Source organism: Anoplopoma fimbria, chromosome 4, assembly GCF_027596085.1.
Source record: "Anoplopoma fimbria isolate UVic2021 breed Golden Eagle Sablefish chromosome 4, Afim_UVic_2022, whole genome shotgun sequence".
NCBI classification, from domain to species: Eukaryota; Metazoa; Chordata; class Actinopteri; order Perciformes; family Anoplopomatidae; genus Anoplopoma; species Anoplopoma fimbria.
The window spans coordinates 8,066,902-8,082,289 of NC_072452.1; the positions used below are offsets into that span (position 1 = coordinate 8,066,902).

The following is a 15,388-nucleotide window of genomic DNA, read 5'->3' on the forward strand; positions in this document are numbered from 1 at the left end:
ATCTTGTCTGTACTTCCAATCTGTATGACCCTCACGAGAACCATTGAAGTCCACATAAGTTGTTGCTTATAATTGTCATGCAAGGCAGCTTTTCATATGTTTTGTTCACGCAAAAAAAAGATTATAAATATTTATGTGCATTGATGAATTTAAGTGCATGATAAAGAATGTGGTGACTGAGGTTTGTTTTTATTGAGAGGCGACTGTGTTAAAGAGCTGTTCTTCTGTGTTATTGTTATTTTTTGTATTACATGTTGTTTATGTTACAAGTGATTTTGTATGGCATCTATTTTGGCCAGGTCTAAAAAAACATTTTTTTTAATCTCCATGGGACTTCCTGGTGAAATAAATAAGACAGATTACTTTTGGATCACTGCACTCCTTTCTGGCCCGGGAAGCGCTTTTTTCTTCTCTGCTTGTCATATCTAAAGTCATATCCCATACGCCTGAGGCCCGGAGTGAGATATGTGACTCCTGTGGAAATAATACTGAACAAAAAAAAAATAGTTGATATCTTTATTCTGTTACAAAAGCATGATGACTTCCTTCCAGGACACTTTGGTTAGAAAAAAAAAGATTATTTCTCAAAAGACTGAATCCTAATAGCTTTATTCATTTACTTAGTTTTTTATTGACCATCGTTTTAATTTTAAAACTCAGTAACACCCTTTCAATTGTTAAAAAAAACCACAATAATGAAGTTTCCTGTGAACAAACTGGTGATTCGATTCCAGAAGTAAAATACTGTGAAAAAGGAAAACAACAAAGAAATACTCAAATGGTGTTAAATCTCAAGCACTTAAAAAAACACCAACAGGAAATCCTTTTTGAAATTGCAAAACAAAATTAAAATTAAATAAACTAAAAATTGTCTTTAAACAACATTAGCGTCTACAGATTATTCAACATCAGTGTGTGAGTGTTTTATTTTTTACACTCTTGAAAGTGTAACACTTTCCCGGCACCCCGACTCTCCTTTATAATACAAACATTGAGCGTCTTTTTTTTTCTTCTTCTTCTTCCTAATTTTTTTTTTTTTTTTTTTTACAAATCTGTTATGGCATATAAAACATCTGTCTGAAGGTAAAGCCTCCACTGAAGAGTGCTGTGCCGTGTTCTACTTAATACAACATCAGCAAAAGAAGACGCTTAGATGAGGGAAGAAAGGAAAAGTACTCACGCGGTAGGTAACTAATTCAGGTACACTGAGGCATGATGGGGAGCGGAACAAATTATTTTCACTGTGGGAAGAGAAAAGCCTTTTTTATATACACAATAGGTGGAGATATGTATGATTTCAGTAAACTCTGACTGCCCATTTTCCTTGCGTGTATGCTGATGTAGAGAAAGAGAGAGGTCATACATCAGATTTGGTACCATATTCTTTAAAGCAGAAACTCAGAGGAGAAGAAAAATAATACACAACCAACCGGCTGTGGAAGCAGGGGGTGAGTGCAGCCTTTTGTACAGGCGCTTGGCCTCTGCTGTGAAACCAGAGGTCAACGAGACGGTGCGGTACATAATCTAAAGCTGACCTCTGGCATCCGGCAGCAGTGAAAATCCCATTTCAAGCAACTACCTTCAAGTCACCTTAAAATAAAATCACACCTCTGGACACTGTTGGACCCTTAGTGTGATGATGATGATGATGTTCAGTGCATTTTAGGACTTATTTTGTGGTGAACTACTGCAATTTACCTTTTTTCCTTCAACCTGCTTCTTGTGCTTGGACAATATGAAAATATTCTACATTATTTCTTACATTAAATCCCAAACTGCTACAGTGTTATATTTAGTAATTTGCGCTCCAAATGTATAGTAATCCACTGCTGAAAATAGTCCCCAACAAATGCATTATTAACTTCTGTTTAAGCCACATTTTCTAAAAACTGCCATTCCCAGTTGTTTTAGAAAAATACTGAGCGTATTTCTAAAATTAAACTAAATCATTATGAACGTTTTTTAAATTATTTTGTATATCTTCTGTAGGAATCAATGGGCTTAGGGGTGAGTGTCACAGACAGGGTAGGGAGATAAGAAAGCATTAAATCCCCTCAAAACATTATATATTCATTAGGAAATGCACAGTCAACGTTTAGTGCTGTTCATTAAGAGTATACCACTCAAAAACAAATCAACCTTATCAGGTTTGGGTTTGATCAGATTTGATAAACAGTGTCCTACAACATCGACAAACAACCCTCAAACTGTCAACACAATTGTGTCAAATGTTGCTAAATCCTATCTGCTTCATAGAAATAGATGACAACCAACGTATTGCTGTCATGTCCTTTCATTGGGAGTTTCTGACAATAAGAAATATATATATATAAAATCATGCCGGCCTTATTCGTTTTCTGTCCTTTCGTTATAAATCACAACATGACCTAAAGTCTGTTTTCTGCTGTTATCAATGCTGGTCTGTCAGCCATGGGAATATAAAATAAACCACTAACCGACAAAACAGGCCAAGAAATGCAAAGCACATCACCAATAGTCATTTTGTGTAGTAGTCATGCATTGAAATGTTTTCAGGTGGAATTCTCTTTTAAGGCCTGCATGCCAAACCCAGTCTGTCTGCCCTTTGCCACCTCTGCCGTTCAGGGCCTGCCACTCCGATTTCTGTTTACGTGACATGATCTGAAAGGGAGAACTCTACAGCCGAGCAGTAACCTTGACTTCCAATAAACACAGATAAAGTTAACTGTGGATCTGTCAGTCACGGCGAGCGTTTCAATCGACACAGGAGGCCAACTTTCCTTTTACAGGCCACGCACGATGTGCAGGGTGAGCTCGATCAATTGGGAGTGAATAGTTGCACTGCCCATTTGATTAAAACTGAATACAGCTGAAAAAACATCACAGGAGGGAGGGAAATATGCAGCAACACATCCAACAATAGTTTGAGCAATATTTTCTCCAGACTATATCTGAATCTTAAACATGTGCTGCAATTAGACCCCCTAGTTAATCAATGGATATGCTATGAATGTCACAACAGTAGAATACAGTGTAAGGTCACTCAGTACTGTACATAGCCACAGAATAATGCGTCAGTGTGTTTCCTCAATTCTATAACCTTTTGCGTTTCTGACTGCTTTTCTGAATTTAAATAGTAAAACTCGCTATCTACCTGTTGGTCAAACAAATGACCCAGTAGCAACAAGTGTGTAGTTTATCTGTGTGCATTTGTGAAAATGGTCATATGGCACAAAGACAAGGCATGATGTGTTAAATGAGGTGTAGCAGCAATGCATGTTTTGTTGTAGCCTGGTCAATCGCTGATTTAAACGGCGCTGACCTTCAGTTGAGGTTAAATCAAATCAAACTACTACAGTAGGACTCGTATACTATATCATAAAAAATGGCTATGCTACACAGAGCACTTGGTCCTTCCAAAATGGTGTGTAAATGTGAGTGAAACGAGAGCGGGAGTGTCCCAAAACAATATCGAATCATCGCAGCAGTCAAGTGTTTGGCCTCCTCTGCCTTATCTGTGCAAAGACACGTTCCGTCAGCCATCAGAAAGCATCTAGGTAGTACAAGGTCAGCAGTGGAGGTGAAGATATTGCACACGCAGACTAACGTCAACAGCTCCATCGAAATGGCACAGCGCAGGCGTCACACTGAAGAAGAAAGTTCTTTTTTTTGTTTTTCACACAAATGAACACCGTAAAAAATTCAAAAAACACGCCCCGTTGACGGCTTCTTTATTGCAGCACACTTCCCTTCTTTTTTTTCCCATTTCTCTTTTTCAAACATCCACTTATTAGAAAAAACGTCGCGAGTCTGTTCTTAGTTTGTACGGAGCGGTTCGAGAGTGCATTTTGGCAGTAGGTTAAGTCTTGTTCAAGTCGGGCGTGTTGACAGCCAGGTGGGTGGATGGGTCAAACCAGACGGCCATGATTTTCGAGGTCATTAGAGTCTTGTGCTCTTGTTCTGCCCCACCCTGCCTATTCCCCGCCGCCAGCACAGTCACGTGATGATCACATGCCGGAAGCACCCAGTCCCATGCTGGCGGTGTGGCTCATGCAGGGCAGCGTCTGAACGGTCTTGGGGAAGTCGTGGGTGAGGATTCGCCCGTTCTCGCCGCCGCTCCCGTTGCCACTCATCCTGGTCAGGGTGGAGCAGCGCATGGCGTCGTTGATGGATTGCTGTCGGAAACAAACAAAGGGATCAGTTAGTCTACACATCAGGTTTTAGTCTCACACACATGCACGCACTATGTCCTAATCAGAGCAGAGAAACAATTAGAGCTAGCAAATAATTATGTGTTTGAAAAGGTCTTTCAGCTATACTGTAGGACAGCAAAGATAAGTCATGCAGTTTCTCTTCCTTTATTACATGACTATATGCGCATAAACAGCTGTTTATGTCGCTATCTGAATGTGGTGCTGGCACGCTAAGAAACCAGGAACAGAATGAGCTATTAGGAGTCATAGGGTGCTAGTTTTCACCCTCTTTATCGGGGCCTGAGTGATATTCGCGGGTGGTAAACTATGGTGCTGGCTGATGTGCATCAATGTTCTACTTTGTAACAGGGGGAGCAGAGTGAAGTGTGGGCAGCAAAAGAAGGGAGCTGACGCTTCACTCGCTGGTTTAATAGCTCCATTCTCCAGTCTAGCGCAATAAAAGCCACTGGGCTCGAAAAAAGGGGATGTAATGATGTGTGTGTGTGTGCCTCTCTGGTGTCTGCATGCCTCCCCTATTCTATAGCTGATTAAATTGGGCAAAGCGAGCGAGATGTGGAGCGACCGATGAGTGCTGCGTGGGGATTGGAGAATTACACAGGCCTCTAATTGGAGCGGGCGTTGTTGTTTCTTTCAAGCCACACAGCATAAAGGCACTGCCGCACTAATAGGCCGCTCGCCATTCTCATCAGCATACTGATCAGGTGCCTCTTCGTGGGCTGATTGAAACATAAGAGATTCACAACGAAGATCCCTCCCTGTCTTGGCTCTGCTTTGCTTTTTTTCCCCTCCCTTTTTTCTTTGGCTGTTTACACGAAGAGTGTATCAGCGAGAGGCTTTGATGTTGAAGAATGAATCAAAGGTTATTTGTTGCAAATTGATCCACGAAGCCGATGACTAACAGCTACAATATCACCGCTGTCGGAGGAGGGAGTCTTACAAGCAACAGGTCCTTATTTTCAGATTTAGCTACACATACAACAGTTAGACTGTTCGAGGTTAAAGCAGAGATGGAACACATGTGAGCGGCACCAGGCCTGCCTCATGGTATACATATAAAAGGATGTTCACTACAATGGGCCCTGCGTTTGCGAGACAGTCAGCAAAAAGAGGAGAGGGAGCAGGGGAGAGATTTGCTCAGAGCGACAGAGGTAGATAGACCAACCACTGTAATTCAAATTGCCTTCATACCTGTGCTGCAAAGTGGAATGACTTCATTTGTGAATGTGTGCTACGAGATTACTGTAATGAGTGTAGTTATGGGATTGAACGATTTTTGGAAACAAAAACCAAAAAAAGTGTAATGTGTATTTAACTACTGAGTTTAGATTTCATATTATCTACAATTGAAAGTAACTGATACAAATGACGTATTTATATCAACATAAAGTCAATATGATACAGTGTAAAGGGTTGCCATCTAAAGGTAAACACTGAAGATGCTAATGCTAATAACCCTGCCATTGTTAACGCAGGAAAAATGACTTGTTAGTCTTGTTACCATATCAGCTACAGCTCTAAAATGTGTTGACTTTAGAGGATGAAGAAACAGGCATAAGGGCAATTTTAGAATCAAGTGATTCAACAACACTGCAGATCAGTGACGTGAAGACTGAGCGAGGTAGCTGCAGAGGTAGAGAAAGGCACAGGACAGCGTTTGCACTGCGGTGGAGGCCGTGAGAGGCCCTACTGTGATCACGGTTAGATGGGTGAGGAGGCGGGTGTCATCATCATCATCATCATCATCATCATCATCATTATCATTAGCGTTTCCTACCCCGTGGCTGTGCTCTGCCCTTATATCTTAACAGTGTTGTTGGCGTACAGGCCGTAGCTCTGCAGCTCTGTGTAGGGGGCGCTAGCACCACTGTCTAAGGCTGAGCAGTGAAAGGCCTGAGCGGCTGAGGCGGCAGCAGCTCGCGCGGTGGACACCTTCATTCGGCGCGACTCGGTCCTGGACTTGTAGCAGAACTCCACCAGCGCCACCAGCATGGCCAGGCCCAGGCCGCCGATCAGGATGTAGAAGACTCCCGCCACATTGCTGAGGCTCAGAGCGCTCGTCTTGTCCTGGAGGAAAGGGGAAGGGCGAGAGCCGAGCGGTGAGGAGGGAAAGTGGAGACACACACATAGGACCAAAAAACTGGAGACAGACACACTGATTCACACACATGTAGAGACACGGTAGATTCACAAACTGGAAAACGAGTGCAAGGACTCAAATGCAAACACACATACCCACACAAACGCAAGCACAGACATACACACACAGACACACACACACGACACACACACGCCACACACACACACACACACACACACACACACACACACACACACACACACACACACACACACACACACACACACACACACACACAGTATACAGAATATCCTGACTATTTAAGCACACAAAGAAGAAGTAAAGAACATGTATATAAAAGGTCAGAGGACAAGACACACACATTACGCCACACGAACATAAAACATCAATAATAAATACTGGTTGAGGTCTGTCTCACAAAGTAGGATTTAATATGTTAGCTTGATAACTTTGGATGCAACTCCGGCGTTTCAGTTTGACAAAAATAGGTAGAGTAGGGGCTAGCAACATCTCTACAGGATCCAAGGAGGGACAAATTCTGTTGTCACGTTAAATTGAAAGAGAGAGAAGAGAGGAACTCTATACAAACTGTCACAATGACTTTGCTTAATGACTCTTTAGATAATTTGTTACATCAGATATATATTTAAGATTTATAGTGTAGTCAGTGTTCCTATCTGGCTATAAAACAGGGTTTCTAAAAAAACAGTAAGTACAGTGAGTAGTTTGGTAAGACATTAATCAAATCTACTGCTGAATATAATTTTGCATTGAAATGCTTTGGTTAAATGTAGACTTTTAGATTCATGTTCTATCACTGCAGGAACAGAGAATATGAGGCGGCTTCATGATGATATAAATAATACTTTAAAAAAGTAATCTGACTGAGCAGTGATCAGCCTTTTAATTTAAAAAAAGGAAGAATGTCACACTGAAAATGAGCTCCCAGTGATTTATTCAAGCTACATTTTGGTCATAGGCCTTTATCAAGTTGTTTTTTTAATTTAACAAATCATACTCCTGCAGTGCTTCTCTCCACATCAACTCAAGCAACGTTAATAAAACAGTTCCATATTCAGTTTTTTTCTTCTTATATTTATTCATCAAGTATTTTTTCTCTGCATAAGGAAAAAAGACAAACCTGTTTATTTCCCTGTTCCAGGCTACTAAGCATATTCAAATGTCAGCCATATTATTGAGGAATATGTAAAAGCCTCGCTTTGTGAGACAGGCCCAAGATATTGAAAAAAGATACTGATCTAGAGTTTCTATGACTTAATTATATATTTCTAAACATTACAAACAAACCTAATATTACCCTCTTAAGTCAACTTGTACACATGGCTGTTTTCTCAAAATCACATTTTGTGAGGGGAGAGGTACAGTAACGTGTGTTAACACCCCACAACACATGCATTCATGCAGCAACAGCACAAACAAGTCTTTCAAGTTTGAAATTGCTCCATATCATAGGCTGTTATTTTTCTATCTCAATGGCACTAACTTACTTTTGTGCCTATTTATGGTCTGTAATGAAACGGTGTCATTAAGACTTAAATCAGTCAACCTAAAGGGCTCTTATGGAACAATCGGTGTCTAATGAGGATGCTATTACTAGTGAATCTGTTTGGGGGATCCCTTTGTGTCACTTGAGGAGATTAATGCCACAGGGGAAGCTATTGTTCTGTTAGGATGGTTTACACTTTATTATGTCTCTACTTAACTTCTACATTAAGGCTTGTATTGAGTCTGTTCATTTAAATAAATAGTTTTCAACCCCAAGGGAAATATTGTATTTGAATACAATAAGTCTGCATTTTGGCCTAACATTATTGAGATACACCCTATCATTTCGTATCATAATTTAATGTAAATTAGGTTTTATACCATGGAACTTGTGTCAAACTATGTGCTATGGAGGACTGAGAAGTTTGCAGGTTTTTTTCATCAAACACGGCCAAGACAAGGCCATTGCTAAAACCATTTCTGTCCCATTAGCTGCATTTACATTTATCCCCTGGAGCTGTGTTCACAAAGCTTTCTAGTGTTGGTCCTAGAGGCCAAATCCTTATAAGTGTTTTAGAATAAATAGGCTCTCTGTGTATGTGTGTGTGTGTGTGTGTGTGTGTGTGTGTGTGTGTGTGTGTGTGTGTGTGTGTGTGTGTGTGTGTGTGTGTGTGTGTGTGTAAAAACCTGTTAAAACCAAAGAGAAAAGCCATTAATGAAGTGTTGTAGCCCTTCACACAGCTAATACATGTTTGGAGTAGCAGAGTTGGAGTTGTTTTTAGAGAGCTTGGAATATTTTGAAGCAGATGATAAAAATTGCTGCAAATAAAAAGCACCACATATTCAGGTTGTAAGTGCCGCCTAAATGTTAAAAGAACGGCTCGTTCGCTCCATTTTAAGAGCTAGAGGAGAAGATCGAGGGCACTGTCACCCATAGGTGCTGGCTCTACATACATAGTTAGCGTAGAGATATGAGAGGGGTAAGCATCTTTTCCTAAAACTTTCTGCATTTAAGCGGATAAGCATATTTCTCAAACTATCAAAAATATTCCTTTAAAGTCGAGTTATGTTCCCCAAATCATAAATATTTACTACAGATGAATATGCAATTTCACAGTCAACCAAGTTTAAATGTAGAATTATGTGAGTGTACTGCAAATATGTTCCTGACTGACCAACGGCAGTGCATTCTAGTAAATCTCTCTTTATAAGTACTTCCTTGCTTTGAGTCTGAAGTTTAGTCAGAAGCACTGCATTCCCTGGACACTCAGCCCATCATGACACATGGTTTGACACTCCTGGGCTCAAGTACCAAAATATGAGGGAGGGATATTTGGCACTTGTGCTGTAGCAACAGGATCAGAAGGCCGGCTGACAAACACATACAGAGGTACCTGAGCTAAAGAGCAAAAGCTTTTCTGTCAGGGAGAAGTACGTCTTCAAAACAGTGGATGACATAAGCTGTGAATGCATGGAAGCACAGTTGGTGTGACTGGGGCTCGATCTGGCAGATTGACAGGGTTTGCATCCTTACATGCAGAATTTATAGTGAGAGAGTTTGGGGGCAAGATTATTATAAGAGCCAGAATGCAAAGGTTACAGCTCAATGTGTTTATGGGGTTCAGCAAAGTCCAACGGCCTAATGTCATCATCTGTCTCCCTCACGTCCTTCTGTGGTTCTTTTTCTAATTCTTTCTCCCTGGGAAGGAGTTGCAAATTGCTTTTAGACCGTATCATATACGATCTACAGTACAAACTCAAGGTTATCATCACTTGATCTGTGTGTCTGTGTGTGTTTGGCAAATCTATTTGTGGAAGTAAAATACACAGGGACTGTAAAGACTATATTGTAACAATCCTTACTAATCCACCACACAATATTTATTTACACGCTGGTAATGAACATTAAATCTCTGAAAACACAAACTCAGACGGGAGAAATAGACCCCAGATCACCACCAGAGTACTGGCCCGAATATAAGACATGATGTTTTCAGCTTTTCATGGCTAATGTTAGCTAATGTTAGCTAACCCCAGATTTAATAGCAGTGAAATTTGATATTACTCAGTAAGTTTGCTGACATTATGACCCTGCTCTATTCCTACTTCTGTTACACTATACTCTAGCATTCATAATTGTCCTTTAATTGGCACTGGTCACAGTGGCTGCTGTTCAGCAAAAGGTACACAGGCTCTCTTAACCTATAGAAGTTTACTGCTGCCTCATGTTAATGTTACAGCAGAAATGGATTCGACAGTTATGACTGGGGCGGAAAGAAAAAAGTGCTAACTGATGATTTATTCAATTCATTCTCTGCAGTAGGAGTTGCTGACGTCGTAGCAGCAGCAGCAGTAGAAAGAAGTAGTGGTAGCAATGATCACTTTCGTCATAAATTCGGATCCAGTGTTTTTGATTCAAAATTGTAATTTAAAGGCTGCAGCCAAAGTGATTTGATTACATTTCTAGTTTTAGTAGATTGATGCTTTGATTTTCCATACTTTTCAATGAATTAATAAATTCATCTGAAAGTGTTTTGAGGCCCAAATAACTTGACAGAAAATATTGACTCTAGTTATTTTTTTTTTAAATAACAATTATTTTTGCCATCTTATAATGTGCAATACATTTTAAATATGCTAAACACGCTGTGTCTGCCTACATTTTCATTGTGTGTATCTCATCTTTAAAATTCTTCTAACCTAAAAAGACGTGTTACGAAATGGGTCTTATGTTCGGGCCACTACAGTGGTACTCGTAAAACCACATGGGGAGTATTTCTCAGTGTAACGGAGGGCTGAGGGCTGGACTTAGGAGCTGGTCTAGGATCGGGGCAGGGTTGTGCTGGGAGGTGCTGTGAGGTGACAGGTTTTGGGTTGGAGACTAACCTTTCTTCCGGAGTCCTTGCTGCCACACTCCCCTTTATCGTACCACCATTTGTTTTTCAGTTTGTCTAAGAAGGCTTGCTCATTGAGTTTCAACACCGCTAGGTTTACTGGGATTCTTCCAACCATAAGGAAATAACATAAATAACATATTATACCATGTTATTTTATGTTATTCATTCAGAGACACAGAGCAGCAGATACATACACACATTAATGCTAGAGCTTGCTTTAAAGAAAAAAAAAAAAAAGGAAACATTTTTTCACACACACCACACACACACATACATATACAGCATAAACATCATTAAACAACCGAGTGATATGCATTAATACTCCATCTATCTTGGTTTGCCTGCTCTCTAAGGTAGTAGATGTGTATTACTATATCACTTTGGGTAACCGGCACACTGCTTACCCTCACTTGTCAAATTGTAACGTGTACTTGGATAAAGTTAACGACATTAACTGAACATAGCCCAAAGCCTACAGGGGCTCCTACAACATCGTTGAGCACCAGGGATACAGCTGGTTTAATACACTGATCAATTTCAAATCATCCACGTCATTTTGTTTGTGCAGGTGGATGATACAAAATCCCCCCCTCTGCGGTTTTCAAATTCAGCCACCTCCTGCCAAATAGGCTATAATCCCCCCCCCCCGGCACTGTTGCTTTGCCCTTCTCCACACCGCAGAGGCTTTAAGTTTTGCTAGAGTGGTCGTGCAGCGTTGGCCTGCCGGTTACCCCCCTCCCCACCCAGTGGTGGTGGGTTACCCGCAGGGTTTATCAAACTGGCTCTGACCTTGGAGTCCCCGCCCCCGCTGCCGCACTCTCCCTTGTCGTACCACCACTTGTTTTTCAATTTGTCCAAGAGGCCCTGCTCGTTCAGTTTTAACACTGCCAGGTTTACTGGGTTTCTTGAAAATAATGTAAAATGATAGCCATTAGGAGACAATCTATGGGACAGATATAAAGAGATTGGTCGCATGGTGGTGGTGATTATGAGAACATTGACTTAATATTAGAGACTCCTGCATGTAACTACTGATATGAAAGCAGGAGTGCTGGCTTTAGATGCACGTGTTAGTTGCGTTTCTGCGATGGGGCTGAAATGCAGAGCGCCCATACAGCAGTAGAGTCAGGTTTTACCAAGCAGGGGCCTTAGAAGGAGGCAGAGCTGACACCAAAAATTGAGATGCATTGGGTGGGGAAGTCTGTCTACAGATGGTAATTTCCTTTCAGTGGCACCAGCATAAAGATTGCTATGGTAACTAACCAATCAATATTCAACCCATAACTGCGTTGTGGTGAGTAGAAGCCTGTGTTGATTCATTTAGAAGTATCAGCAGAGACAAATGCAGACAAGTCAATTTCTCAAACAGGCTAAAAGGAAACTGTGAGACCCACTATAGACAGAGTCCACGATTCTATGTGTCATCCAAAGCATCTCCCCAAGGCTTGCTCTCTCTCTCTCTCTCTGGTGACTGTGTGTGTGTGTGCACTTCCTATAGCTGACTGGCTGTGGACAAAGACTCTCCCCACCCACGAATCACAGAAAGGCACAATCTGCAATCAGAATTTGCATAAAAGAAGCAGAGATTACAGCCTTTGCCAGATTGTCTTTTCCCTCAAATCAGTGTCAATTGTTCAGTGCAGTGATAATTTAGTTTGGTGATATTCTGCCTTTCTCACCAGCAGGAAGAGTCTCTATCCCCAAACCTGAGCACACAACACAGCTGTAGGGAACACAGATATCCTCGGAGCTGGTAAAACCTCTGATTTCTTTCTCAGCCCAATGGGAGCAGGCAGAAAGAAAGAAGTCAAAGTGGACATGGTGACCTGCAGGTCATTGGTTGGTTTGGTCAGCCGGGTCGAGGCGAGCAGATGTCAGGGAGGCTACTGAACTGTATGTGAGGTGGGATGGGGCAAACAGTCAGGCAGGCATGGGGGTGGCTGGACATCATACATGTCAGAAATGAAGCAGGGAGAATATATACAGAACATTTCATAGACTGAGCACAGAGTGTAGTTTGCAGACCGTCAGTACATCCTGTAAAAGGAAAAGTTATGTCATTTCAGTATATTTATTTTCAAAGTGCTGCTTTCAATTAGGCCTGCAGTGCAATATGAAAACTAGAACGTATATTTCTATATGTATATATATTTTCATATACCCAGCAGGGATGCTCAGATCTGTCAGACTGGTATTAGCTCTGATATTGACCTTGATAAGCAGATCGAGAATCACATTAAATGTTTGACTTTTCTGCTCTGTTTATCTGTTGCAGTGAGCTTTGTTTCGTTAAGGTGCTGCTGTTACTCTCTATTATGTAGCACAATAAAAGCTTTTTAATGTGCGGACAGTTGTAAGCTTTGAATGTGCTGACAGTTTTATTTCCAGTTAGCTAATGTAAGCAAAAAAATTACATGATGTTGTTTTCTTAAGTACGTCTTCTGCACTTTTTGTCATTAAGCCGCTTGGAGGATATTGCATGGACAATGTAACATCTGTGCTGTTTGTATGACCTGAATATGTAGGCATCACCAGAAATCTCGTAGTAAGGACTCAGCATGTTACATGTATTAAAACTGAACTTGGTGGTGTGCGTTTTGGCAGTTAGAACATGGGAACAAGACAAAGACATTTTGGTGAATAATAAGAGAGCACTGGTGTCAGATCTGTCCTTGCGATGCACTGCAGGTATGATTGATCTCAGCTCTTTGAATTCAGTGGACACTTACTGATGTCTGATCCCAAGTGAGCAGCACAAATATTCCATTTCTACTTCAACCATAAACAATATTTCAATCACTTGAAATTCCCTTTCTTTACTAGAACGCTATCAGTCATGAATATTATCTGTTGATGAAACTCAGTATCAGACATCTGTGAATGGCCAGAGAATAACATACATCACTCTGCTTAGAAGTATCACAAAGAGAGAGAGAGAGAGGAAATGGGGTCATCCTCAGCATTTTAACACTGCATCCCATTGCTGCTGTATGTTGTAGGCTTGGAAATATCTGACGATATGACTTGGGAGCAGACTCATTTCACCAGGTGTATTGTCAGTAACACAGCACTGACTTGCTGTCGGAAATGTAATTTGTATTCAATTTAAATGAAGCCTCTGAGTAGGAAATAGGGGACATGTCTTGTCAGCGTCTTCTGACCTTTGGCTGTCAACCAAGGTGGAACCCCTGATTGAATCCCCAGCGAGATTGAATGAAATCTCCCCATATGGCTGCTTTCATTAAAATAAATGAGGCCAATTAGAGATAGATTAAAAGCTTCAGACGCCACCAGCTCCTGCACTCTCTCTCTGCAGTTGCAAGGAAAAAAATATGCATGAGAAGTTGGTTAAGGCAATATGAAAAGACAGCTGCTGGTTTTGGACATTGGTGGCAGGAAAGTTCATCCAGTATGAATTAGCGTTCATTACATCAGTTATCACATTAAAAATGGAAAATATAAATTCAACTCTGCTGACTTCACATTTAAATTGTGAGCCTTGGCGGAAGTGGCAAAGTAGCCATATGGGATGTGGTCCTTTAAGTTGTAATCCTGCTTTCAAGGGCCCTGTTTGGTGGTTAGTGGCACATTTGCATTTTTGATCAGCGTTTCTGTGTGTTTGAGGAGATGCTTCAGTTTCAGAGCAGACATGAAACCAGCCACCACAAATGCTCATGAAGAAGGTTCAGAATGTAATCAGAGGGCAGCAGGGAAAACAAGTGATGCTTAAAGAGGACTCACTGTCCTACTTTACACTTCTGCTAGTGCTCACAAGTCAGCTATGAATAGGCTAGCTGCATACATACATATGCAGACACAAACAAAGTGTTTTCAGTGGTTAACGTGGGCATGATGAAGTTGTAAATGTCTTTGTGACAGTGTGCAAAAGAAAGGAAAAGTTAAATAAAGTACTGTGAAATGGATGCCATGCATTCAAAGGATTCAGAAGGGAATGCTAATACAGACATGTTGTGTTATTATGGAAAAAGGATACATAAATAAATGATAAACGCTGCAATAACTGAGCTCAATGGACAAATCAACAGGTGACAGAGATGATGCTCATGCAGAAGCTCCAATAAAAGCAGTTGGGGGCTTTTATCCAGCTACGCTGCAGCGGCAGGAGCTTACCTGAGAGGGGAGCCCTTGGGTGTGGCGATGCCATAACCTTTAGAGTCCAGGTTTCCTCCCACCTTCATAGTATCACAAGGTTTCCTCTGCTCTATATACTCGTTCATTGTGGACTCCAACAGGTAGGCATACTTGCCCTTGGACTTCCTGACTCTCATCACGCCCTCGTCCGTGGTCTTGACAAACACGGACGGGTCGGCCGCCTTCATGTAGGACCACATCTTCTCAAACACGGCGATCTTCGACCTCTGACAGCCAGAATCGTTAACGATCGAGATGGGAAGACAGAGAAGGAGACAGTGTCAGTGAGAATACTTCATCAGCTATTTTTTTTTTTTATGTTTAATGCCATGTAAAAGCTGTTTACATTTTAATGAAATTTATTCTAAATGTTATTCATGGTTGGCATTTCTAATCAATAGGCATTTAATGCATTTACATTCCTTAGTTAGCCATCTACAGGAGGGGTTCTCAACCATTTGCAACTTACTTCCACTTCTTCCATTTGTTAAAAAACAAATAAACAAAATAAAACAAGTGAGATGAAAATCATTACATGACAA

At 41.0% G+C, this 15,388-nt stretch overlaps 1 protein-coding gene across 3 annotated transcripts in view; it reads right to left on the minus strand.

The window, feature by feature from the left end:
• Window positions 1-3,886: 3,886 nt before the first annotated feature.
• gria1a (glutamate receptor, ionotropic, AMPA 1a) overlaps window positions 3,887-15,388 on the minus strand; it is a 69,623-nt gene continuing 58,121 nt past the window's right edge. The window contains exons 14-17 of one of the 3 annotated variants that reach the window (XM_054598021.1): window positions 14,826-15,073; window positions 10,684-10,798; window positions 6,121-6,257; window positions 3,887-4,185 (exon numbers count right to left, since the gene is read on the minus strand). In XM_054598021.1, the coding sequence (XP_054453996.1) occupies window positions 3,987-4,185; window positions 6,121-6,257; window positions 10,684-10,798; window positions 14,826-15,073 (699 nt within the window). In that variant the 3' untranslated portion in view covers window positions 3,887-3,986. Of the gene's footprint in view, window positions 4,186-6,120; window positions 6,258-10,683; window positions 10,799-11,483; window positions 11,599-14,825; window positions 15,074-15,388 lie in introns of all 3 variants that reach the window. The other 2 variants (XM_054598020.1, XM_054598019.1) reach the window with 2 other exon arrangements.